The sequence below is a fragment of the Schistocerca serialis genome, chromosome 5 (genome assembly GCF_023864345.2).
Source record: "Schistocerca serialis cubense isolate TAMUIC-IGC-003099 chromosome 5, iqSchSeri2.2, whole genome shotgun sequence".
Lineage (NCBI taxonomy): Eukaryota > Metazoa > Arthropoda > Insecta > Orthoptera > Acrididae > Schistocerca > Schistocerca serialis.
In genome coordinates this window covers 129,766,029-129,790,867 of record NC_064642.1, presented here as the reverse complement: position 1 = coordinate 129,790,867, position 24,839 = coordinate 129,766,029, and the positions used below count along the sequence as shown (strand labels likewise).

General features: G+C 38.4%; 1 protein-coding gene across 1 annotated transcript in view; it reads left to right on the top strand.

The window, feature by feature from the left end:
• The window catches only part of LOC126481579 (probable 2-oxoglutarate dehydrogenase E1 component DHKTD1 homolog, mitochondrial), a 335,870-nt gene that overhangs the window by 32,686 nt on the left and 278,345 nt on the right, over positions 1-24,839 (top strand). Inside the window, exons 2-3 of the mRNA XM_050105438.1 lie at positions 12,213-12,333; positions 22,741-22,909. Coding sequence (XP_049961395.1) covers positions 12,213-12,333; positions 22,741-22,909 — 290 coding nt within the window. The remainder of the gene's footprint in view (positions 1-12,212; positions 12,334-22,740; positions 22,910-24,839) is intronic.

Sequence of the window (24,839 nt, the reverse complement as noted above, 5' to 3'; positions counted from 1 at the left end):
ATGTTGCATTTCCATGTTAATTAAACAGGTAATCACTAATCACAGAAGACTTTTCATTTATGTTCTACTATTAATATGTTCATCCACGACAGTTATTGATTTGCAAACACGACAATATTTCGACCATGAATCTTGTGATGAACACTCCCCACCTTACTGCAAAATAACTGACAATCCGACATGACAGTTTCAACTCTTAATTATCTTTCTACCAAATTCTTCATGTTATATATCTATGACATGGCTGTATGTGGGCACTGTGTGTGGAAGCTTGACGACTCTCCTGAAGATGCCAGGACTGCACATGACCCCTGGCACTGGAGCATTGTTACCTTAGCACAGCCGGTCAGTGTTCCCTCAGGGAAAAGGTGTGATTGACTTTGAAAATTGCAGAAGCCAGAGATAAGTAAGGAGTAAAATATTGATACATTACAACTTCAAAGATAGTAGTACAACTTACAAATCTATCTCACGACTGTCCCCACTCCATTTTTGGTGTCCTTCTCACTGTCTATTGAATACTGTACAAATTCATTTTTTTAGTTCATGCCTTCCTTTGCCTCTCCCTCTAATTTCTGCTACTTCTAACAATCTGCTGCTCATCCTTTCAGCATATCAACAGTTCTTCCACTTTTCCATTCAAAGTTTGTATGTTCAAAGTACCAGATCACAATCCATGTCCATTTCTGTGTCAATTACCTGTAAACTCATTTTTATTGAGAGACACTGTAGTTTTGAAAGATACTTATTTGTCCACTATTAGCTTGTGAGATCTGTCATGGCTTCACCAGAACCATGATTTGCTGGCGCTTTTCAGGGTTCCTGTAGGAGCTTCAAAGTTACTATAGTGGCTATGGGGCAAAGGCCCCCCACTGTATTTTGGCCCTGTCTGCAGAGTCCTACTTCTTGCATTTTCCATCTCCCACAAGTTGGGTTTTCATTTAAATTAATATCTATGAAAGACACTTTATTGTTATCATTAATTCAATGTATTTAGTTATTAATCATTTAATGTAGAGACATGTGAATATTTGAAAATGATGGAAAATCTAGGACAGTATTATGGAAAGAGACTGTGGCTCCTGAGATGACCTCAGCAGCCGTAGACTGTGATCATGTGGATGTGAGTTGCATTTGCGTGAGTGCGTGTGTCTATGATTTATCTTTGACAAAGGCCTTGTTGGCACAAAGCTTATTTCCTGACAGTCTTTTTGTTGTACCTATCTGTGACTTAGCATCTGTGCTATATGGTGAGTAGCAACTACCCTTTACGTAATATTGTAATATGTAAAAATGCATGTATGTTTATATGTGTGTATGGCCCAGTGTATCCAGTTTAGCTCTGGAGTTCTGGAGTGCCTGGAACAATTTCAATAGCATTCGTAGGGAGGGTGATGCGGTCGATGTGCAAGGAAAATTCTGGAATTTATGGAGGAATTTCAACCAGACGTAGTGTTTATATAGGTTACTATCTTGGGTAGATTGTTCCAATGTTGCCCTTTGGGCCACAGGCATTGGGGAGCACCTGACATCTTGCTCACGGAGGCACAGTTAGTATAAGCTACCCACCAGATAGCCCTACTGCACGCTTTCTGTGCATGGATGAACTCTTTGCCTGCAGGCACAAGGCCAGGGCTGTGTGGTCGCATATGCTATAACCCAGCTACCTTACAGCCTGTGCATCAGCAATTTGTCCACTGCTGCCTACAGACAGGCACTCAAGCTGGAGCAGCTAATCTAAAGAAATATATTCTGGAGATGTGACATCAGTAGCACTTCTATTTCTGAACACAGCGAAGTGGAAAGCCTGGAGCAATTTCAACCAAACTTAGTACACAAGTGCTGATCAACTAAGACTGCAATTGTTTTTTTCACAGATTTTTATTACTCCATTTCATTGTTTACATGCCGTTTTTCAAAGTTCTCCCCTCCTACTTGCATGCACTTTTAATAGCATATCTGCAACTCCTCGAACACACGGTGCAGGCCATTTTTTGTCAGATCCTTGAGAATTGTCTCACTTTTCTTGAGCACTGCTTCAGAGTTCTCAAATTGAATGCCCCAAAGGTTTGCCTTTAGTTATTTGAATTTTAAAAAATTACAGGTTGCAATATCGGGGCTATAAGGCAGATGCAGTACATAGTAATGCTGAACTGAGCTAAAAATTCCAGGGCTCGATTTGTGACTTGAGGCCATGGATTGGCATAGTGAAATTGCCACCCAGTCCAAGAAAATTCTGGTCATTTCTTTGCAATGTACTTTCTCAGTTTAGCAAATACTGATGTTTACTATGCTCCTGTAACAGTAGTGTGATGGAGTAAATTATTCTATGATTTTAAAAAAGTATGATCACCAACACTTCCCCATACCCTGCAGATGGTTTTCTTTTTTAGGTGTTTGAGAACATGGCAATTTCCACACTATGCTGGCTCATCTTCCTTCAGGATCATAATGATACAGCCATGACTCATCACTGGAGACAATCAGTTCTAAAATGTGTCCCCTCCATCAGCAAAGGGACTCGATACCTCTTGCCTCCATTCACACAGCCCTTTTTTTGGGAGTCAACAGTCATGGCATTCAGTGGGTACAAACACAAGTCATATGGAGAAGATCATGCATAATTGTAAAGACACTACCATATGAAATTGTCAACACTTCACTGAGGTTATGTAACATTATTGCCCGATCCTCTGGGACAATCACAGGAGATGTATTGATTTTGATTTCAGTTACATCAGAAACCAAAACACCAAACCCATGTTGCTTAACAAAACAAGTTGGCCTTCATAGAAGTCCTTGAACCACCTAAACACCATTGCACGAGGTAGTGCATCTTCTCCATACACTTGCTGTAAGCCTTTTGTATGTGTCAATGACTGTATGGTTTGGACAAAAACAGAATTTAATTGGACCGTACTGCTCATGTGGAATCACCTCTATTGTTTGGTTTGCGAAATGCAAAGAGCATCTACAAAATAGAGTTTTATTACCAATCTAGTGATACGAGGGTGCTGCTGCCTATGGACATTATACATAAAAACCCACTCTTTTTAAATATTCATGGAACAGATAGGAAACTATTGTGGAAACTACAGGAAAAAATCAGTCTCAGTCTTTGCTGTTTAGCCCTCGTATATGACTTACTACCTGGAAGAAAATTACTATTGGGGTAAGATACCCCTAGCTCTCTTACAGGTGTGAGACATGTAAAAATAATCAAAAATGAACAATAGTAATGTGAAATCCATAGTTTTGTTTGGCTAGGATGGTTGCTGCCATCCCTAATTGACATTTATCCTGTCGAGTGGCGGAATGGTAGGAAGAGGTGACATGTATGTGTACATCTGGAACACACTGGAGAATTTCAACTACGCTTGGTACTCATATGACTTACTGTAATAGGACACTCCTAATGCTCCTTTGCATGGGGAGACAGAAAGGAGTAATATCTAAGCAAAACTGTAATGCCTGTAGATTTTTCAACCAAACTTAATGCACATGTGGCATACTATCAATGAAAAAATAATGTTGTGGGAAGACACCCTTGCACTGCTAGGAGTGTTGATGGTGGAGGGAAGGAAATGCCTTGTAAACATAATAAAAATAAACAATATATGCACTAAATCAGTAATGTTTGGTGTCGTTTGGCTGATTGGTGACAGTTCCAATGACATTTCACCCCTTTGAGTGAGAGTAGAGGTGAAAAGATAGTGATATGTAAAAATAATTTGAAGATTACTGATATCAGTTCAGATCCATAATTTTCAGTGTCTTCAGTCTGATTGGTGACAGCTACAATGGCATTTCAATCCTACGTAAGTTTGGGATACATAAATAACTAATCTACATTATAAAGGAATTTGAACTCAGTAATAAAATGACAAAAACAATTGAAGGAACGTTAACAAAACTAACATCAGTGTAAATTTTTTGGGGTCAGTTTTAAAAGCTTCTGAAATAAAGTCAGATATAATAGTTTTTCGTCTCTACTTTTCAACTGTGCATCAAAGAACATAGTGAGACTTCAGGAAATTCATCAATACTAGGGGTGTTCAGCTCGGAAGAAACCTTAATAAAATCACTGTATATTGTCTAGCTATTGCAGATGAGATGGCATTATACTGACTCACTGGATAGTACCAAAGAACAAATCACAGGACTACAGAAAGAAGCAGCTAAAATAGGAGTAAAAATATCATTTGAGAAAACAGTTCATAACAAATATTACTGACACCCCCGAGAATCTCATAATTCATAGCAACACAACATCTAAAACATATTATTTTAAATACCTAGAAGATTGGATAACGACCAATACAAAAGAAAAGGTAGCACCAGAAAATAGAGTACATAATATAAAAGGGCAACCAAAATGTCAAAAAACATATAATAAAATATATAAACACAGAACTAAGGCATATCAAACAGTGTATGCAGTAGAAACACAAGACTAATGTGTGTGTGTGTGTGTGTGTGTGTGTGTGTGTGTGTGTGTGTGTGTGCACGTGTGCGTGTGTGTGTGTATTGTCTATTTCTGATGAAGACCTTGTTGACCAAAAGCTCACTTTCAATAGTCTTTTTGTTCTGCCCATCTGTGACTAAGTACAGAAGTGTCATGCTAATATTTGTGGTATATTGATATACTCTGTCTGTCTGAACACCATGTAACTGTGGGCATGGATAGTGTCAGTATAAGTGGGTATAGTTTAGCATCTTACACTTGTAGATCTAGGATGGATAAAGGAGGAGTTGCCATTTTCATAAAACAAGGGTATAAATGCAATAGTGTAGAAGTAAGTAAATTTTGTGTTGATCATCTCTTTGAGGTTTGTGCATGTGAACTTCAGCTAGATATTGTAGTAGTGATATTAGCAACAGTGTACATGTCTCCATTAGGAGACTGGGAGCTATTCATAAAAAAGTTTGACTCCCTAGTATGCTGTCTGTCAGACAAAAAGAAAAAGTTATTAATCTGTGGTGATTTCAATGTAAACTTTCTAAATGATTCTGAGAGGAAAAGTGAACTAGAAGTGTTATTAACAACATATAACTTAGAATCAGTGATTAATTTCCCTACATGTATAGCTCAAGACAGAAGCACACTAATAGATAATGTAATTGTACAGAAAGAGGATGTAAAACAAACACATGCTTTCCCTGTGGTAAATAGATTGTCAGACCATGATGCACAACTGATTAACTTACAAAACCTAACAGGGTGTACAGCTCGGAAACCATTAAGTAAAAGTGTAAGGTTGCTCAACCCGGTATCTATAGAGCACTTCAAAGAAAGCTTAAGAAATGTTAATTGGGGAGATGTATATAATGAACCAAATGCTGATGATAAATGCAACATATTCCTTGATAAATTTATATCCCTTTTTGAACATTGTTTCCCAAAGAAAATTACTAAATGTAACACCACACACTTTTCAAAGAAACCTTGGATTACTACAGGTATTAAAGCGTTTTCAGGAAGAAAAAGGAAACTTTATGAGACAGCAAGAACTAGTAAAAATCCAGAAGTAGTTTTCCACTATAAAAATTATTGTAACATACTGAGAAAAATTGTAAGGAAATCAAGAAATATGTACATTAGAGAAGAAATTAACAACTCCGGCAATAAAATCAAATCAATATAGAATGTTGTTGGAAGGGAGACAGAAAAAGTAACCACTGGGGTAGCTAGTATTACTGTTAAGGAGAACGAGACCATCCTAACCAACAGTACACATGTAGCTAATGTATTTAACAAACATTTCTTAAGTGTAGGAGAAAAAATGGGTGAGAACAGTTCAAAAGAAAAAGCCGGGCAGTACATAGAAGAGTCTGTTTTGAAAAAAAAAATAGTCAGATTAACTTTCATCTAACAACCTCTTGTGAAATAAGTAAAAATAATTAAATCTTTGAAAAATAAGTTTTCTGTTGGCGTAGATGACATCTCTAATAAGATATTAAAACAAAGTGGAGCAATTACAGCTGATGTTCTGAGTCACATATGTAATGCATCATTAACTCAAGGTATTTTCCCAGACAGGTTAAAATATGCCATTGTCAGGCCGCTCTACAAAAAGGGGGACACCACAGATGTCAATAATTATCGGCCAGTATCCTTGATTACACCATTTTCAAAAATCTTCGAGAAAGTAATGTACTCAAGAGTGGTTAGCCATCTCAACAGAAATGGGATACTTAGTAAATCACAGTTCAGATTTCAAAAATGCTGTTCCACTGAGACAGCAATATACAATTTCACTGTCCACGTAATAGAGTCTTTAAATAGTAAAATGTCACCAATAGGAATTTTCTGTGACTTGTCCAAAGCATTTGATTGTAGGAACCATGACATTATGTTATGAAATTACAGTTCTATGGTATAAATGGAGTAGCATATGAGTGGTTTAAGTCGTATCTACAGAACAGGAAGCAAAAATTTTCATTATATGGGTCAAGTGATTTAAATAAGTTTACCACTTCATCTAACTGGTGTGAAATTACATTAGGTGTTCCACAGGGTTCAGTCATGGGTCCCCTTCTGTTCTTGATATATGTGAACGACTTCCCTTCCTATCTGAAACAGAAAGCTGAACTGACACTGTTTGCTGATGATACAAGCACTGTTAATCCGGTAAAAGAAACTCCAATTGAAAATCATACAAATAAGGTCTTTGGAAGCATCATTAATTGGTTTTCTGCAAATGGGCTTGCTCTAAACTTTGAAAAAACACAGTACATCCAATTTTCTGCTGCAAAAGTACAGTTCCTTCAATAAATATAACACATCAACAGAAGTCAGTAGACAGGGTAGAGCATACTAAGTTTTTGGGTGTACACATAGATGAGAATCTTAATTGGAAAATTCATATTTTGGATTTTCTAAAGCGACTAGGTTCAGCAACTTTTGCAATCAGAATAATTGCCAATTTTGAGGATACAGGAATTAGTAAGCTAACATACTTTCACTCTCTGATGTCATATGGAATAATATTTTGGGGTAACTCAACACATAGACAGAAAGCATTCACTACTCATAAGAAAGTGGTTAGAATAATATGTGGAGCTCACAGTTGCACATCTTGTAGGCATCTTTTTAAAAGATTGGGAATTCTTACAACTGCCTCAAGTACATTTACTCACTAATGAAATTTGTCCTCAACAACAAGGACCAGTTTAAAAACAACAGTGACATTCATGGTTATAATACCAGAAAAAAGAAAGACTTTACTCAACCAATCTTTGGCACAGAAAGGGGTAAAATATGCGGCTACAAAATTTTTCGACAAATTACCAGATGAAATAAAATGTCTGACAGACAGCAGTAATAGCTTAAAAAATAAATTGAAATCATATCTCCTTGACAACTCCTTCTCACACACACACACACACACACACACACACACACGCGCACACACGCACACACATATTCTTGCAGATGCAATTCACACACACTTGTCCACAGTCTCTGGCTGCTGAGGCTAGATTCAGCAGCCGGAGACCGTGGTCGTGTGTATATGTGTGTGTGTGTGTGTGTGGTGTGTGTGTGTGTGTGTTGTCTATTTTCTATGAAAGCATTGTTGGACAGAAGCTCAGTTTCTGACACTCTTTTTGTTGTGCCTATCTGCAGCTCAGCATCTCTGCTATATGGTGAATAGCAACCTTCCCTTTTCATAATATTGTTACATTCCAGCCTGGATTTTCATTGTTTGACACTTCAGAACTTGTTTTACTCTGATGATTTTGTCTCTAATAGCCATTTTCTTTTTACATACCATACTAGTGCATACCAAGATCACAATACAGGTTTTTACCTAGAAGCCTGGAACATCTATTCTGCTCAAAAATGTTTAACTCTCTTCCATCAGATATCAAAGTTCATGTAAAGGTTGTGTATATATTTAAATATGAATTAAGAAAATACATTATGGAAAACTCCTTCTACCCCCTCTTCTACATCTACGCCTACATACATACTCTGCAAGCCACTGTATGGTGTATGGCGGAGGGTATCATGTACCACTACTAATCATTTCCCTTGCTGCTCAACTCACAAATAGAGCAAGAGAAAAACGACTGCCTGTATACCTCTACACAACCCTTAATTCATCTTATCTTATCTTTGTGGTCCTTATACAAAATGTAGGTTGGTGACAGTAGAATAGTTCTACAGTCGACTTCAAATGCCACTTTTCCTAAATTTTCTCTACAGTGTTCCACGAAAAGCACTCTCCCTTCCCCCCAGGGATACCCATTTGAGTTCATGAAGTATCTCTGTATTAATAATTATGTGTTGAATGAACCTACCAGTAAAAAGTTTAGTAATGGTCTCTGAATTACTTTAATGCCTTGGCGAAAGGGTTGCAATAATGTTCTACATGTGGTCTCCTTTCCAGATGAGCTACGTTTCCCCGGAACATTCTCCCAGTAAACTGAAATCGACCATTCGCCTTCCTTACTACTGGCCTTATGAACTCATTCAATCTTGTATTGTTTTCCAATGTTATGCCTAGATGTTTAATCAGGTTTACTGCTTCAAGCAGTACACCACTCATACTGTTTTGTTTTCCTACTCATCTGCATTAACTTACATTTTTCTACATTTAGAGGAAACTGCCATTCATTACAGTAAACATAAATTTTCTCTAAGTCATGTTGTATCCTGCTACATCCATTCAACAACGACACCTTCCTGTACATGACAGCATCATTAGCAAAGGGCTGTGGACTGCTGCTCACCCTATTCAGTAGATCATTTATGTATATAAAGAATAAGAGTGGTCGTATCGCACTTTCTCGCAGTACTCCTGGAGATACCTTTGTCTCTGATGAACATTCACTGTCAAGGACAATGTACTGGATTTTATTACTTAAGAAGTCTTCAAGTGACTCACATATCGGGAAATCTGTTCTGTATGCTCATACGATCAGTAACAGTCTGCAGTGTGGCATCATGTCAAATGCTTTCTGGAAATCTAGATTATGGAATCTGCCTGTTGTGCTTCACGTGTGGTTTTTGCAGGATAAATACCTACAGATAAATCAATGATTATTTTTGTAAGTTTGTATTGACATTTGTGTTTTATGCTTTGAGACTTTCTATTTTTATTGTGTTAGCCAAAATTCATCTTACATGTTCAAGATGGACAATGTATGAATATCTTTCTGTGCACCCAAATGTATTTTCAGTAATTATACCATGTTAGTTGAATTATGTCTTAATAATTTTCCTTCAATCTTTAAAGCTATTCAAAAATATGGAAAGTGTAGTTTGTTCTCACCACACAGAGGAGGGACTGAGGCGCAGACAAGTGCAACGTACACACAGATGGCTGCTGTTGTCTCCGTGTGGTAAGACCTGACTGCAACTGTGTTTGAGGTGAGCAACAGTCTGGTTGGGGTGGATAGTGGTTGTATGAAAGAGGTGTGGAGTGGGGAGGGGCTGAAGTAACATGGTAGGGATGTGGTATGATGCTGGTGCTGTCTGTGGGAGAATGTTAGGATGTGGTGGGGACAGGATAAGGCTGCTAGGTGCAACATAGTGAACCTATACTGCAAGGGAGAGGGGTGGGAGGAAGGTGAAAGGGGAGAGGAGAGAAGTAGGGAAGGTGAAAGGCCTATGTAAGTGTGTTGGCAGAACAGAAGGTATGTGGAGTGGAAGGAGAGAAGGGGATAGGGAAGTGGAGGATGGGGGCTAGTGAAGGCTAGGCAAGGTGGGTTACAGGAATGAAGGATATGTTGCAGGGAGAGTACCCACATGTGCAGTGTAGAAAAGCCAGTGTTGGTGAGAAGAATCCAGATGGTGCAGGCTGTGAAGCAGTCATTAAATGAAGCACACTGTGGTGAGTGTCATGCTCAGCAACTGTGTGGTCCAGCTATCTCTTGGCCACAGTTTGCCAATGGCAATTCATGCAAACAGACAACTTGTTAGTTGTCATGCCCACATAGAATGTGGCACAGTGGTTGCAGCTAAGCTGGAAGATCACATGGCTGCCTTTGCAGGTGACCCTGCCTTTGATGAGGTAGGAGATGTCAGTGACAGGATTGGAGTAGTTAGTAAAAGGATGATGTATGGCACATGTCTTGCATCTAGGTCTCTTGCAGGGATATGAGCCATGAGCAAGCATTTGGTAGCAGCGGTGGAGTAATAATGGACAAGGGTATTGTCTAGGTTGGATGGTCAGTGGCACATCACTGTGAGGAAGATGGTGAGAGTATTTCTCATTTCAGAGCACATTGAGAGCTTTCTAAAGTAGAAAACCCACACAAATTCAGGCAAGCACAATTCATAACACGTGACCACTGTCTCTGGTCACTGAGGCTGGACTGCGAGCAACTGCCACAGTTTTGACATCAAGGAAGCTGGCTTCTGGGCTTAGGAGAACTGGGTAAAGCGAATGGAAGAGAAGGTTGTGAGGCTCTGGAGGAGTGCAGATAGCATATACTCATCCTTAGTCCAGATCATGAAGATATCATCAGTGAATCTAAACAAAACAAAGTGAGGTGATTTGAGAGCCTGGGTGGTTAGGAAGGATTCTTCTAGATGGTCCATAAATAGCTTAGTATAGCAGGATGCATTGCAGGTTCCTATACTGTTCCACAATTATGTTAGAAGGGGATAATTATGTTAGAAGGGGATACCTTCAAAGGGGAAGTAATTGTGGGTGAGGATTTAGTTGGTCATGGTGACCAGGTAGCAGGTTGTAGCTTCGAAGTTAGTCAGGCACTGGGAAAATTAGTTTTAAACAGTGGCAAGACCAAGGCTAGTGGTGATGTTAGTGTAGAGGTTGCTCTAGCATCTTCCCCCCTTCCCACACTGGTGCCCCCCTCCCCCCCCCCCCCCCCCCCCCATCCATCACCCTATTCATCTTCTATACACCTGTTACTCATCCCCAGCATATTGCTGCTCACCTCAGACACAGTCACAGATGAGCCTTAGCACATGGAGATGACAGTGGCCATGTCTGTATGTGTGTTGTGCTTGTGCAAATGTGTGTAAGTTTTCTACTTGTAATGAAAGGTTTAATTCTAAAGCTGCATATTTCTAACACTCATTTTCCATTGTGTCTGTGTGTAACTCAATGCTTCCTCTATGTGGGGAATAATTATCTATGTTTTTCATGTTGTTGTTGTTTCATCCTGGGCTTTACATTGTTTTATCTTATTTATGCTACATTTTTGTTATTGTACATATATTCATTATGTATCTCTGTGAATGTAAACCTGATTTGTTCCACATCCGTATTTTTTACCATAATATGGGTTCACAGAATTTGTAACTAATAAAGAAACAGATAACTTAAAACTGAGAGGGACAAGAAAGAAAATTAGTGGATCAGGGAATAAACAAGAACGGAATATATAATTATGAGTGTAGGGCTTGTAGACAGATGGATAGCTGGTTGACAGACAAAGAAAGTTCTTTGCTGATTTCAAAAGATAAGAAAATACCAAGGTGATATTTAATGAAAGGTGGGTAGTTGAATTTTAAAAACATACAGGAGCAATGTAGTTGCTTATAGTAAAAATCCATAATGCATGGAAAAGTCCAGCAGTGGATGTTAAATGGAAGATAATGATAACTGTGATGTTTTGTTTCATATCACTAGATCAAATGATGATTTTTAGAAATTTAATATTGCTGCAAGTTAGACCTTACAAAAATCAAACTCACTTTTGAAACAGTAACTGTATGTTTAACTTGTATTCTATAAAATCTTGCAGAACAGCCATCTATGATTAAATAATTAGCATCATCACAATGCATTCTTCTGAAAGAACAAAGATGTTACTAAGGCTATGATTAAATGGATGGACATGTATGGAAATATAACATACCACCTGATTTACACCAATATCTGGAACTAATAACTGAAATTCTCGGAACTGAATCAGTTGAAAGAGAGCTATCTCCTACACATAACTAAGAGTGATAGACTTGTTTAACATCCCTGATAAAAGACATCAAATCAAAATCTGAAAAAAATACTTATTCCATTGATATCTGTAACACCCCCCCCCCCCCCCCTCCTTCCCCATGTTCTAGGTCCATTGTGCATTTGAAAATGTATATTTACTAAATTTAAATTTTCCAGTCATTGCAGTTTTTATTTATTTATTATTATTTTATTTTTGCAACAGTCAAAATTTTTTGTTAGTGAGTAAGGTTTATTAGTTGCACAAGAAATGGTTTTAATTTTCCCAATTGCTTCTAGTTCCAGAACATGTTATAGAGGCAAGAAACAGGAATGGTAACTTATGCAGACTTGTTCAAGCATACCGAGAGCATGGACATAAGAAAGCTGATATAAATCCTATATCCATAGAGGAAACAAGGTTAGTAACTTGTATTTGTAAATGTATGATTTTGATTTAATGAATCAGCTTCAAGTGGGACTAAACATTTCAGTTTTTTTACTGTAATGGTTGTTAGTGAGTCAGTTTAAGGATCCTTGCACAGTCTTCCTGGTCACTGTTCCTGGATTGCATGTGCAAAATGTCTCAGTTGTTGACAATAAATGTCAGCAGTGATGGTTACATCTCAGGAAAGCAGTCCATAATACATCACACTGTTGCTGTTCCACCAGATGCATGACATTATCTTTAGTGGATGTGTGTAGGTCTTTGTACAGGAAGTTGCTGCTTTGCTAGGGCTCAGCCATTCCTTTCTTTTCCAAAAAGTATGTTAGCATAAAGGCAACATTTCTCATCACCAGTAATGATACAGCATGAGAATGGTCACTGTTGTTCATGACCTAAGCAGAGATGCACATATGGCCATCCGCTGATTCTTGTGATTTTAGCTTAGAGCATGTGATACCCTTACACCCAATTTTTGAACCTTTCCCATTGCATGTAAATGTTGCACGATGGTGGAATTATCACAGTTAACCACATTTCCAGTTCTCCAGTATACTGACATGGATCATTGTGGATTAATACGTTTAAACATCATCATCAAACCCTGAAGGTCTTCCTGAATGTGGAGAGTCACTAAGGTCAAAACAATCCTCCTAAAATGAGAAAACCATTTTCTTGACATATTCAGTCCAATGGCATTATCCCATATACAGTGTACATATTTCTTGCTGCCTCCATTGCTGTCGCCACTCTATAGAACTCAAACAGAAGAAAATGTCAAAAATGTTCCCTTCTTTCCACTTGTACTCCATTTTATAGTGTCCACAGCTTCAATCACTGTCTCCAAATGACAAAATGACAATGTTTAAACTCAAATAATAACAGTGAACTGCAAATAAAAAATAACAGTTGATAAATAAACCCGTAGTTACTGGAATACCAACATGTCAAACAAAAATGCTACAAACTTATGCACCTGCCTAATAAACTACAGACTTGCAACAGCAGGAAAAAAATTGTGAAAATAAGATATTGGTTAGCACTGAATATAAATTTAAGTGTCAAGAAGTTTGTTCTGAAAGTATTTGTCTGTAGTGTAGCCTTATACGAAAGTCAAATGTTGAAGATAAACAATTCAGGAAACAGCAGAATAGTGGCTTTTGAAACATGATGCTACAGAAGAATGCTAAACATAATGTGAATATATCAAGTAACTAATGAAGGGATACTGCATCAAACAGGGAGAAAAGAGTTTTATGGCACAAAGTGACTAACAGAGGGATAATAAGATAGTGCACATCGTGAGATATCAAGACACAGTGAATCTGGTAATGGAGGGAAGTATGGGAGATAAAAACTGTTGAAAGAGTAAGGGTTGAGCTGTGGTTTGCATGTTGAAGTGGCTGTAACTATTGCAGTAACTATGCAGAGATGAAGAGACTTGCAGAGGGTAGAGTATTGTGGACAACTGTGTCAAACCAGTCTTTAGAATCAAGACCACAATAATAACATGTGATGCATGAAACAATTGATGCATATTATATCAATTTTTACATTCCTGTTATAATGAAGTTCATTTTCTACTGTTTCTTACTTAAACTGTTTCATAACATATGCAGTATCCTATAATAAATCAGTGTGTTACACCTCCTGTTAAAAATTCTTTGAAAAATGTATTTTTCTGTTGAAAATATGTTAAAGAGAAACAAGTTAATTTAAATGGGTATATTTGTTGTTAAGTATTTATTCGGGAAAAAATATTTCATGACAAGATTTTATATGGGATACGTAGAGTATGTATAAGTCTAATTGCTCTTTTCCATGACAAGTGTGAATCCTCTACACATCATAAATTGTCCAGTAGTGACTGGCTAAGAACATGTTAGCCATTATTTATTTTCCAATATAGAAAATTGATTTGGCTTACTCAGTGAAGATTTCATCCACATATAAACCAAGAAATTTGCAATTAGTAACTTCTGTTGTGAAGAAAAGACATGTGTCATGTATATTGGTGTGGTGAGCACTATTACTGACATCTGTTAATACTTGACTTTATCTTACAGCAAGAAGGTAATGAAATCTTTTTTATTGGGTTTCAGTAATATTTAGTGAGGATCAGCTGTAAATTATTTGTAACTGAGAAAATATTATCTGAGTTAAATAGTATCTCTGTATCAGGCATTGAACTGGTAGCAAAGACTGTGTGTAAGAAACTCTTATTAACTCCTATTTTGATTTAATTCCTTTTTTTCTTAAAACAGACTTATTTTATGCTCAAGTCAAAGTTACTGCATAGCTTCAGCTTGTATTGTTGTGACAGAAAAATCTGTATACAGAAAATAAGTCTAGACCATATGATCTAATCAAAGCAATAAACTTCAAAGTAAGAAAACTATGTGCAGGTTCTGATAAATGGTAGAAACAAGCAATTGCTATTAAATACAACATGGGGGGGGGGATACTGTGTTGTTACTCTTATACTCTTAGATGAATGTGGAACTGTATATAAATCATATAACTGTAAGATACATTAATTTTCCTTATATATGTAAAATTACTTTAAAAATGGAAACTCTCTCTTAAAATAATAAGTGGTTCAGTAACTGAGATTTATTTATAATCATGTTGACTATCTGATCATTGAAATAGTTTGTGATTTCAGTTACACCATTAATTGCAAAACACTTTAGCTTATTAGGCTTTGTGCCTTAGAATAAGATTGAAGTGTCATCTGCATAGCTTGTTGGAGGACATTACACATTATTCTCACAACTCACTTGGACATATTAGAGATTAAAAAAACAATACTTCACTTGCGTCAGTAATGAACATACATGGTCCACTTGTGAGCATTAACTCTCAGCTTGTGTGGCACTTCTGGCAGTGTACCAGGTTTCTAGCATTGTCTGCAAAGATTGTTTCCACATATAGGATGAGCCAAGCTATGGTGAGCAATGAAATTTCGTAGGTTTAATTCTATACTCTCAAAACCATAGCAGCTGAGACATTAAATGTTTTGTCACCTCACACACAGTGTAAACACATTCAGATAAAAGCTTTGATTGCCATCCTTTGGTGTGAAATGGATGTTACATTATTCAGATATCTGGAAACATGAATGATTATCTGTACCAATGCATAAAAATGCATCTAGAACAAGTGGTGACATGCTATCTTCCACTGTAGTTCTGCTTCTTGAAAACCTGCCTGTAGACAGCTGCAGTAACATAATAACTTCTCAAAGGAATCAGATGACAGCAGCAGGTCCACACATTTTACTGTCTGAATCTGCCTCCAAAGGCTTCCCGTATTTCTGGAAATGAAGAGCTATGGAAAAGCCAGTCTACCTAAAATGAGAAACTGAGGAACATAATCATGGAATGACACAACACACACAGCCCAAGTATTCTGCTAAATTATAGAAGTAGCGAAAACTCCTTTCTGAACCCTGTACAGAAAGGTGTAGTCTATCTGGAAATAATTTTTTGTTCTAGTATTGTGGTTGTAAATTTGATGGTCCATCTAAAATACAAACATATTATTAACTACAAGTATTGCAGTGGATCAAATCTATTTACATGCGATGATAAGAATACCGAGATCCCTATAAAAGCTTCTGCAAAGATGTTTAGTTGTCAATTTTACATAATATTCCTACTACATATTCTGTGGTATGAATATTGTTTTGACCATTGTTATACTGCTCTAGATGATTGTGTTGTTGGATAGCATTGAATAAAAGAATGCAAAGTATGCAAGTAATACCATATGCAGTGAGAGAGATTTCTAAGTCCAAAGTAGTCAGAAATTAACTTTTTGGTTAAATTATGCATATGCGCGTTGGTTTGTTTTTCATTTGGATGCCAAGGAACTTCACTCAAAGATTTTCATTTAGTGAGTACCCACTAATCTCTGGACACTTGTTATACTACACATAGGTTACTTTTATTTTGTTAATTAAGTCATTGTTGCTGCTCCAATAACAACTTTATTTTTATAAACAGAAAAGTCAGTTGTTGTCTGATGATGGCCTAGAAAGGTGAAACATATTCACAAAATAAATTAATACTGTAGAATATCCAGAGCATGTCATTGCAAACATTTTTAGTTGTTTGGAACTGAATAGTATGAGTTTTTATAAGATTAGGAACTGTGAACTGGTTGTAAACTTAGTCCACTATCCTCTCAGTCGTATTTGTTATGGGTGTGTTTGACCCCTTTACCAGTATCCTTGTACCATTAGCAAACATCACAGTTTTTGAAGACTCCATCATTATTACAGGGTCAATAGGAGGAGCACATACAGAGCCTAGAGATGTAATTTAACTGTCTACAGGGAGCCATCATTTAGCTTCCTCAACCAAGAAATCTTAAAGAATATCATTTTTTGAAAACATCAATTATCATGGTAAATACACACCTAAAGAGGCCAAAATTGCATATCCTGCTCAGTAGGGTTAAGAAAAATTGGGACAAATTCAAATGATCCAACACTTTCCAGCAAGTGTTCCTCAATTTGAAACGGCTTCAGCTTCCTTATCGTCTTCTTAGAGGCATGTGCCAGTCTTGTTATCTGCTTTGGACTGACTTTACCACATGTGGCATGTTAATCGTCTTTCAGCATTGTATACAGTAATGGTGTAAAAGCCAAAATCTAGATAGTATAGAAGAAAAATACAGTAATATACTGTAAAGTGACAGTTTATTCTTTCAAAAAATATTGCATGACTGCTCAGCACCATTGAAAACATTTTATATGATACAATCACCCAGCACGTCTTACTCCAGTCCCATCAGAGACAGGGCCACCTGTGAAAGCAGTGATGTGATATACCAGATTCCCACCAACCAACTATCCATTCAAATGAATGGTCACCACCAAAGTGTGGCCGAGACCAAGGCTGAAAACATAATGGCAGAACATGCTTCTGTGCACAGCGTGCTCAGTTTCAATGGCTGCTTCACAACCCTTGCTATTTGGTTCCTTCCCCAAACTCTGGCTTCTCTGAAGTATGTAGGTAGGAGTTTTCCTTGCAACAGATCTTTCATTCCTGTAATCCTCCTGGCCTCAGTCTCCACTAGTTCCCTGCTCCATACCCACCTACATCCTGCTCCAGGATTGTAATGTCATTCAGTCTGCACCCACACCATCTTCCCTGCAGTCTTTTCTTCCTCTTTTCTGCCGGTCCATCCCAGTTCACTTCTCCACCTCATTACATGTCATTGTCATCAAGTGCTGCACCAACTCACTGATGCCACTGCTGTGTTGTGTTCCCATTTTGTGTACTTGTTGCCTTTTCCTGCTGCATTTTAATCATGTTCACCTGCCATTACAGGCATCAGTCACCCTTCCCCAACCTTCCCTTCCACTCCCTTCCTCCTTTCTCCTCTCACCCACTCCACCCATCACAACCCATTGCTGCTGTCCCAGCCTGAAAGTTAGTGAAATTTTTCAGTCTTGTTTATGTGTCTGTCAGTGACTCATCACCTTTACTATTTGGTGAGTTCTAAATTGTTTACATTGTACCATAACTTTCTATTACAATTTTGACAGTTGATTTACTTCCTTAGCAAGTCTGTCACTAATGACTGGTTGCAACACAAAAAATAGTGGTAGCATACACAAATATACTGTAACACTTGAAGTAAAATCAGCCTGCAATATTCTTGGATTAACCTTATTGTGGCCCATACAGGAAAAAATTGTGAAGCTAAACAATTATTGGACCTTGTCAGTTTTCTTGCTGATAATGAAAATCAGTTTCAACTGGATTAGGATTTGCATAATTACAGTACCGTCAAACGGGGTGATTTCGGACACCAGGGTGAGATCGGACAGTATGGCTTATTTGCTCTTTGCCACTGCATAGAAACAAAGACTTACTTATTTTAACATCCATGCATTAGTTATTTTAAGTGCAAGATTGCATTTATCGCTTTCCACAAATTTTATTTTGCATCAATTGTTCCCCTAGGTGAATAACTGATGAACAGTCTCAGTGTTAAAAATCCATGCATGATCGTAAAGTGGAAACTTTCTTTTGTTGCGCCGAGCAGGAATTTATTGTAACCGTAATTGTCGATGCCCTCAGTAGCTAACAGCATTGAGACAATTTCTGTACAAGTTTTTTGTGCAAGGTTATAAAATAACGACAGCTTTTGTAAAACTGTGTACTGTGTGGGGTGATTTCAGACAATGCCAAGAACGTATAAGAGCAAGAGAGGTGCTACAGTATGGTGTAATTATGACCTGGAACTTTTAGATAAAGCTGTTCATGATATTCAGAGTGGTAAATTATCGTACCGAAAATCATGTGATTTGTATGGTATACCTAAATCAACCCTACAAAATAAAGTGCAGGAAGCACATCCAAAAAAATGGGAGAACAACCAGTGCTAAATAAAGAAGAAGAAGAAATGTTGAAGCATGGTATCTTGAGGGCTGCACATTGGGGATTTCCCTTCACTAAATTGGATATTAGATATTTAGTTAAAGGCTACCTTGATAAATCTGGCCAAAAAGTAAAGAAATTTCATAATAATTTGCCAGGATAAGAATGGATGCATTTATTCCTCAAACAACCATCAGAAGATCTTTCCGTTTGCTTAAGCAAAAATATTAAACAAACTAGTGCAGATGTGAACAAAGAGACTGTTAAGATGTTTTTCTCCAATATCAAGGTAAAGCTGGAAAATCTCCCACCTAGCAACATGATCAACTATGATGAAACTAACATGTCAGATGAGCCAGGCAAGCAGCAAATAATTACAAAACGAGGGAGTAAGCATGCTGAAAAAGTGATGGACTCATCAAAATCTAGTGTCTCAATAATGATGGCAGCTAGTGCTGATGGGAAACTGCTTCCTCCATATGTCCTTTACAAGTCAGAGCATTTGTGGGACATGTGGCAAGAAGGTGGACCACAAGGAACCTGTTTCAATAGGAACAAAAGTGGATGGTTTGATCTGCCAGTATTTGAAGACTGGTTGTTTACAATCACTTTGCCCTATTTGAAGAGGCAAAACGGGCCAACAGTCATGATTAGAGACAACTTATTCAGGTCACGTGTCTTTACTTGTTATTGAAGAGTGTAAGTGGAACAATATGTCATTCATTCTCCTTCCCCCCAATAGCACGCACCTCCTCCAACCGCTCCATGTAAGCTTCTTCAGGCCAATGAAAGCAGTGTGGCGAGCTGTATTAACTGATTGGAAGAAACACACTCGTGGGACCATTTCCAAGGATGCCTTCCCATCTCTTCTGAAGCAGACACTGACTAAGATTTCAGCAAACTACAAGGAAAACATAAAGGGTGGATTTCACACCACAGGCCTAATCCCTTTTCATCCAGATAATGTCTTAAAAAAATTGCCTGATAATGAGGAGAGCCAGCAAAGCAACGCAGACGCATGGTCTTCCACTTTTGAAGAAATGCTCAAAGAAATTGGTTATCCTCCAAATAAGCTTGGTAGCTCCCACTGCCACTGCAAACTAGACGCTCAACCTGGAAAATCAATCACTGGCCAAGATTTTCAGGGAAACGAAAACAGTGCTGAAACAAGTGACAGTGCTTCTAGCAGTAGTGAAAGTGAAAACGAAACATCATCCAATGAAGTTTTACTGCTGAAAGAAGAGGCTTTTCTTGTTGCAGAGTATGAATATAAACATGGAAACAAGGAGCAAACAAGGCAGTATGTTGGAGTGGCCACAAATGTTGGTGCTACGGAAGTAAGTGTGAAATTGTTGCGTCCACCCAAGCAGAGTAAAAACATATTTGTGTTTCCTAATGTCCCCGATGAAGATACAATACAAAAATTGCAAATTTCGAGAATACTTCCCACACCAGTTGAGAAGAGAGAAATGTTCATTTTTCAAGAAGATGTGCTTTAGATTCAAAGACACTCATTTATTTAAAGTGTTTGCAACTTAATTTAGAATGATGAGTGAGAAAAATTATTTTGACCTTTTAGTTAAATTACTTTGTTTGTTTCTGTCTGTTTCTAATATTTCAGTTAAGAACTGTAAAAAATTTTTATTAAATTCTTCCAAAATAAAAACTTATCTGTAATATATAAAATTCATTATATCATTCCATATCACTTATTCACAACAAAGGGCTACCTTAAAATGTGTAAAATTTCTCCAAAATAAAATAAAAAGCATGAAGAATTAAAAAAAAAAGGCAGTAACTATCTGAATTCGCCCTCTATATACTGTAACTTCAAACAGAGATTTAAAAAACACATGTGTCTGAAATCACCCCAATCCATGGGGTGACTGCAGACACTTTATTTACCTGCCTGAGATAAATATAGCTACACATACACTTTCTGGTTCTGGGATATTTTATTCATTACACATATACCCTACCACTTCCATAACAATCAATTTAATCTAACAATATATACGAAAGTTACAATCAAAATAACGACAAAACCATTTGAAATCACCCCATTTGACGTTACAAGAAGCAAAGCTAATTTTCTGATAGCACTGTGTGTTGGTGCTGAGTGCACAGAGTGTCCAGATAAAGTGGATGTGACATCATTAGATTCTCCATCATCATAACACACTTCTTTAGTATGTTACAGTTCAAATCATCATCATCATCATCATGCAAATGCCTAGCAGGACATGAGGTAATTTCTGATGGATGAGGAACCTCGAGGCAAAGAGCTCTAGGATAAGTCATCCAGTGTCATGATGTAGTAGCGCTGCATTTCTTAAACCCAGTGAAATGTGAAAGTGCCATAGGAAGTTAATTCACTCATGCCCAGGTCAATGTAAATGGTTGATCTGAGCTTAGTTCCAAGGTACAGTTAATGGTTCCATGCACAGTGCTATGTGAGTCATTCATAGAATGGGTTGTAGGGATGTTGAGCCAGATAGTATCTCATTATTGCCCTCCAGTACCATACTGATGTCTGACCCCATATTGACGTCAAAGTATTTATGCATTTCTCGATCAAATATACAGAGCTCTCCACTTGGCGATGGGAGTGGTGTGGAGAATGTTTGTCCCACATGTTGTGGGGATGGGCAGCTTGACATGTCAACGTGGACCGGTGCACGCACTGTGGGCTATGTTTGGAGTTTGGGTAGCTGCAAGGAGGCTGGGAGTTACGTGTAGTGTCACCAAACTGGACATGATACCAACAATTTCATGACCTTTACATGGTGGTGGCGCTCAGTGCATCATTGGCCTCTAGGAAAGCGGTGGAGTGTTGGTCACACAAGTTGGTGTCCTGACAGGATGATGACTACGCCATTGTGCACTTTCAACATGGGTGAGTGTGGTTAAGTTTGACATATGAGGCATGTGGCATGAGGATGAACTTGCTGATAATGTCAGCATGCTCTGCTAAGTGGCAAATTAATGTGACAAAGTGAGAGTTATCATCCAAATTTCTCAGTGAAATAAATACACATTCTACTGTCACATACCAATATGCTGATTGTTCTGGCCTGAATGGTGGCAACTTGGACTGTGTGCTGAGTCGCTGAGCTGAAGTATGACCAGGTTGTGGTTGCACTGATGCTGTCATGCAAAACAATATAACTGACAAAGTATCACGGAGCACTTGCAGTGTGGTTGCAAATCCAGTAACTGAGTCCAGGTAATGCTGGCCCGTTGTGCTCCACCTTACATGGTGGTCATATTTCCTAATCGCGTTCATGATGTGATAGATGCAGTTGGTACAGAAATCATGTTATTGTTCATATTTAGTCTGACCTGTCCTGCTGACTCATGAGCTGGTGCACCTGATACTGAATCTCCTACAAAGCCCAACAGTAGATTATTTGATGGCAGCCATTGTTGAGGATTGCTGGAGCTTGTAACATCCATAGTCATATTTAGCTCATATTTGAACACTGGTTGACAATTTTTCTGCTGATGATATACATCGCTCATGTTAATCCTTGAGGTGCAGCTTTGAGGGGATGATAATGTGATGTAATTGATACAAGATGGCTGCTTTGTTACCATATATTATCACAATACGGAATGAAACATCTCTCCCCTTTGCGTTACACGAATGTCACAGGTCACCACTGTGGTAGCTTTAGGTACAGAGATCATACCAATAATGGAGACAACATGCTGATATGACAATACTGCTTTATTGCTCATAACCTGACAGACAAGACAATGATGTGGTACAAAGTTCTCCATCAAACTGCTTTCTTAGGAGTCCAGACATTTCATTCAGCTGTTTGTGTCCTCCGGTCAGAGGCATTACTCATGCTGGTGTCTCCACATTTTAATTATGAAACTAAAAATTTTCCCTATATTTTTCTTGTAAATTTCCTTGTTATGTTTATGAATGAAAATACTCTGTAACATTTATAATACTACTTCTGTTTAATTTTCTTTACAGGGATGTTCCAGAGCTTAACTACAGGCTTTATGGGCTCACTGAGGATGAGAATTATAATACCTCTGGAATTTTGTTAATGGACGCAGAGACTGGGTCACTGAGTGATATACTTCATTTTCTACATAAAACTTATTGTGGTCCACTTAGTGCAGAGTTTAATTATCTTGAGGTATATCCCTGAATTGTAATTGGATTTATTGTTGTTAATTTCATAAATGAACTGGAGCTCTGCTGTTGTCAAATGGGGAAATTTCGTTTTATGTTTCTCTATAATAAATTACCAAAGAAGAAATATATGTATCAAAAGACATAAAAATAAGAGATATTCAATCTAAAATTAAAGTCATCACAACCATAAGCTACTGTTGCCACATATCTGAAAGTGAACAGAAAGTACTACTCATCATATAGCGGAGATGCCGAGTCGCAGATAGGCACAACATAAAGATTGTCAGAAAATGAGCTTTTGACCAACAAGACCTGCATTGGAGATAGAGCATACAACACACACTCATGTACATGCAACTCACAAACACGACCACAGTCTCTGGCCCCTGAGACCACACATGATGGGAGATGCAACTGGGTAGTGGGGGTAAGGAGGGGGCTGGGATGGGGAGAGGGATGGACAACAGGCTAGGAGTGGAGGATGGTAAAGTGCTGCTTGTGGGAGCACACAGGGATGAGGTGGAGAGAGGGTAGGGTAGCTAGGTCTGGTTTAGCAGGTAGCTCTACCTTTGATGGGATAGGTGATGCTTGTCACCGGACTGGAGTAGGTGGGGTGGGAGAATGTATGGGACAGGTCTTGCATCTAGGTCTATTACAGGGATATGAGTCATGAGGCCAGGAGTTGGGGGCAGTCATCCTGTAGGGATGGACTAGGTTATTGTATAGGTTCGGCAGGTGGTGGAACACCACTGTGGGAGGGATGGGAAGGATAGTTGGTAGGACATTCCTCATTTGAGGGCACAATGAGAGGTAGTCAAAACCCTGGCTGACAATGTGGTTCACTTGCTCCAGTCATGGGTGGTACAGAGTCACAAGTCTTTGAGGTGGAGGTCAACATTGAGGAAAGTGGCTTGTTCGGTTGAGTAGGACCCAGTGAAATGAATGGGGGTGAAGGTGTTGAGGTTCTGGAGGAATTTGGATAGGGTGTCTTCACCCTCGATGCAGATCATGAAGATATCATCAATGAATCTGAACCAGGAGAGCAGTTTGGGATTGTGGTTGTTTAGGAAGGATTCCTCTAGATCACCCATGAATAGGTTGGCATAGGATGGTGCCATGTGAGTGCCCATATCTGTACCCAAGATTTGCTTGTAGGTAATGCCTTCAGAGGAGAAGTAATTGTGGGTGAGGATATAGTTGGTTATGGTGATTATGAAGGAGGTTGTAGGTTTGGAATCCATCAGGCATTGGGACAGATAGTGTTCAATAGTGGTAAGACCATAGGCATTAGGGATGTATGTGTAATGAGAGGTGGCATCAACAGTGATGAGCAGGGCACCATGTGGTAAAGGAACAGGAACTGTGGAGAGTTGGTGGAGGAAATGATTGATATCATCTGTATAGGATGGTGGATAGTGGATAATAGGCTGAATGTGTTGGTCTACAAGAGCAGAGAAACTCTCAGTGTGGGAAAGTAACTGGCCACAATGGGGCATCCTAGGTGGTTGGTTTTATGAACTTTAGGAAGCATATAGAAGATAAGAGTGTGGGGAGTGGTAGAGGTGAGGAGAGGTTCTGGGATGGGCCTATGGATCTGAGGAGAGACTGGAGATCCTGCTGGATTTCTGGAATGGGGTTACTGTGGCAAGGTTTGTAGGTGGATGAATCTGACAGCTGGCAGAGTCCTTCTGCCAGGTAATCATTGCAGTTCAAAGCAACACTGATGGAGCCTTTGTCAGCAGGTATGATGACAAGGTTGGGATCAGTTTCTAGGTGGTGGATTGTGGTTCTTTCCATGAATGTAAGGTTAGTTTGCATGTTGAGCGATTTGGGGATGAGTGGTCCCTCTCACTGAAGCCTTCACAGACCATAATTACCCTCCCAACCTTGTACAAAAACAGATCTCCCATGTCTTATCTCTCCAGTCACCC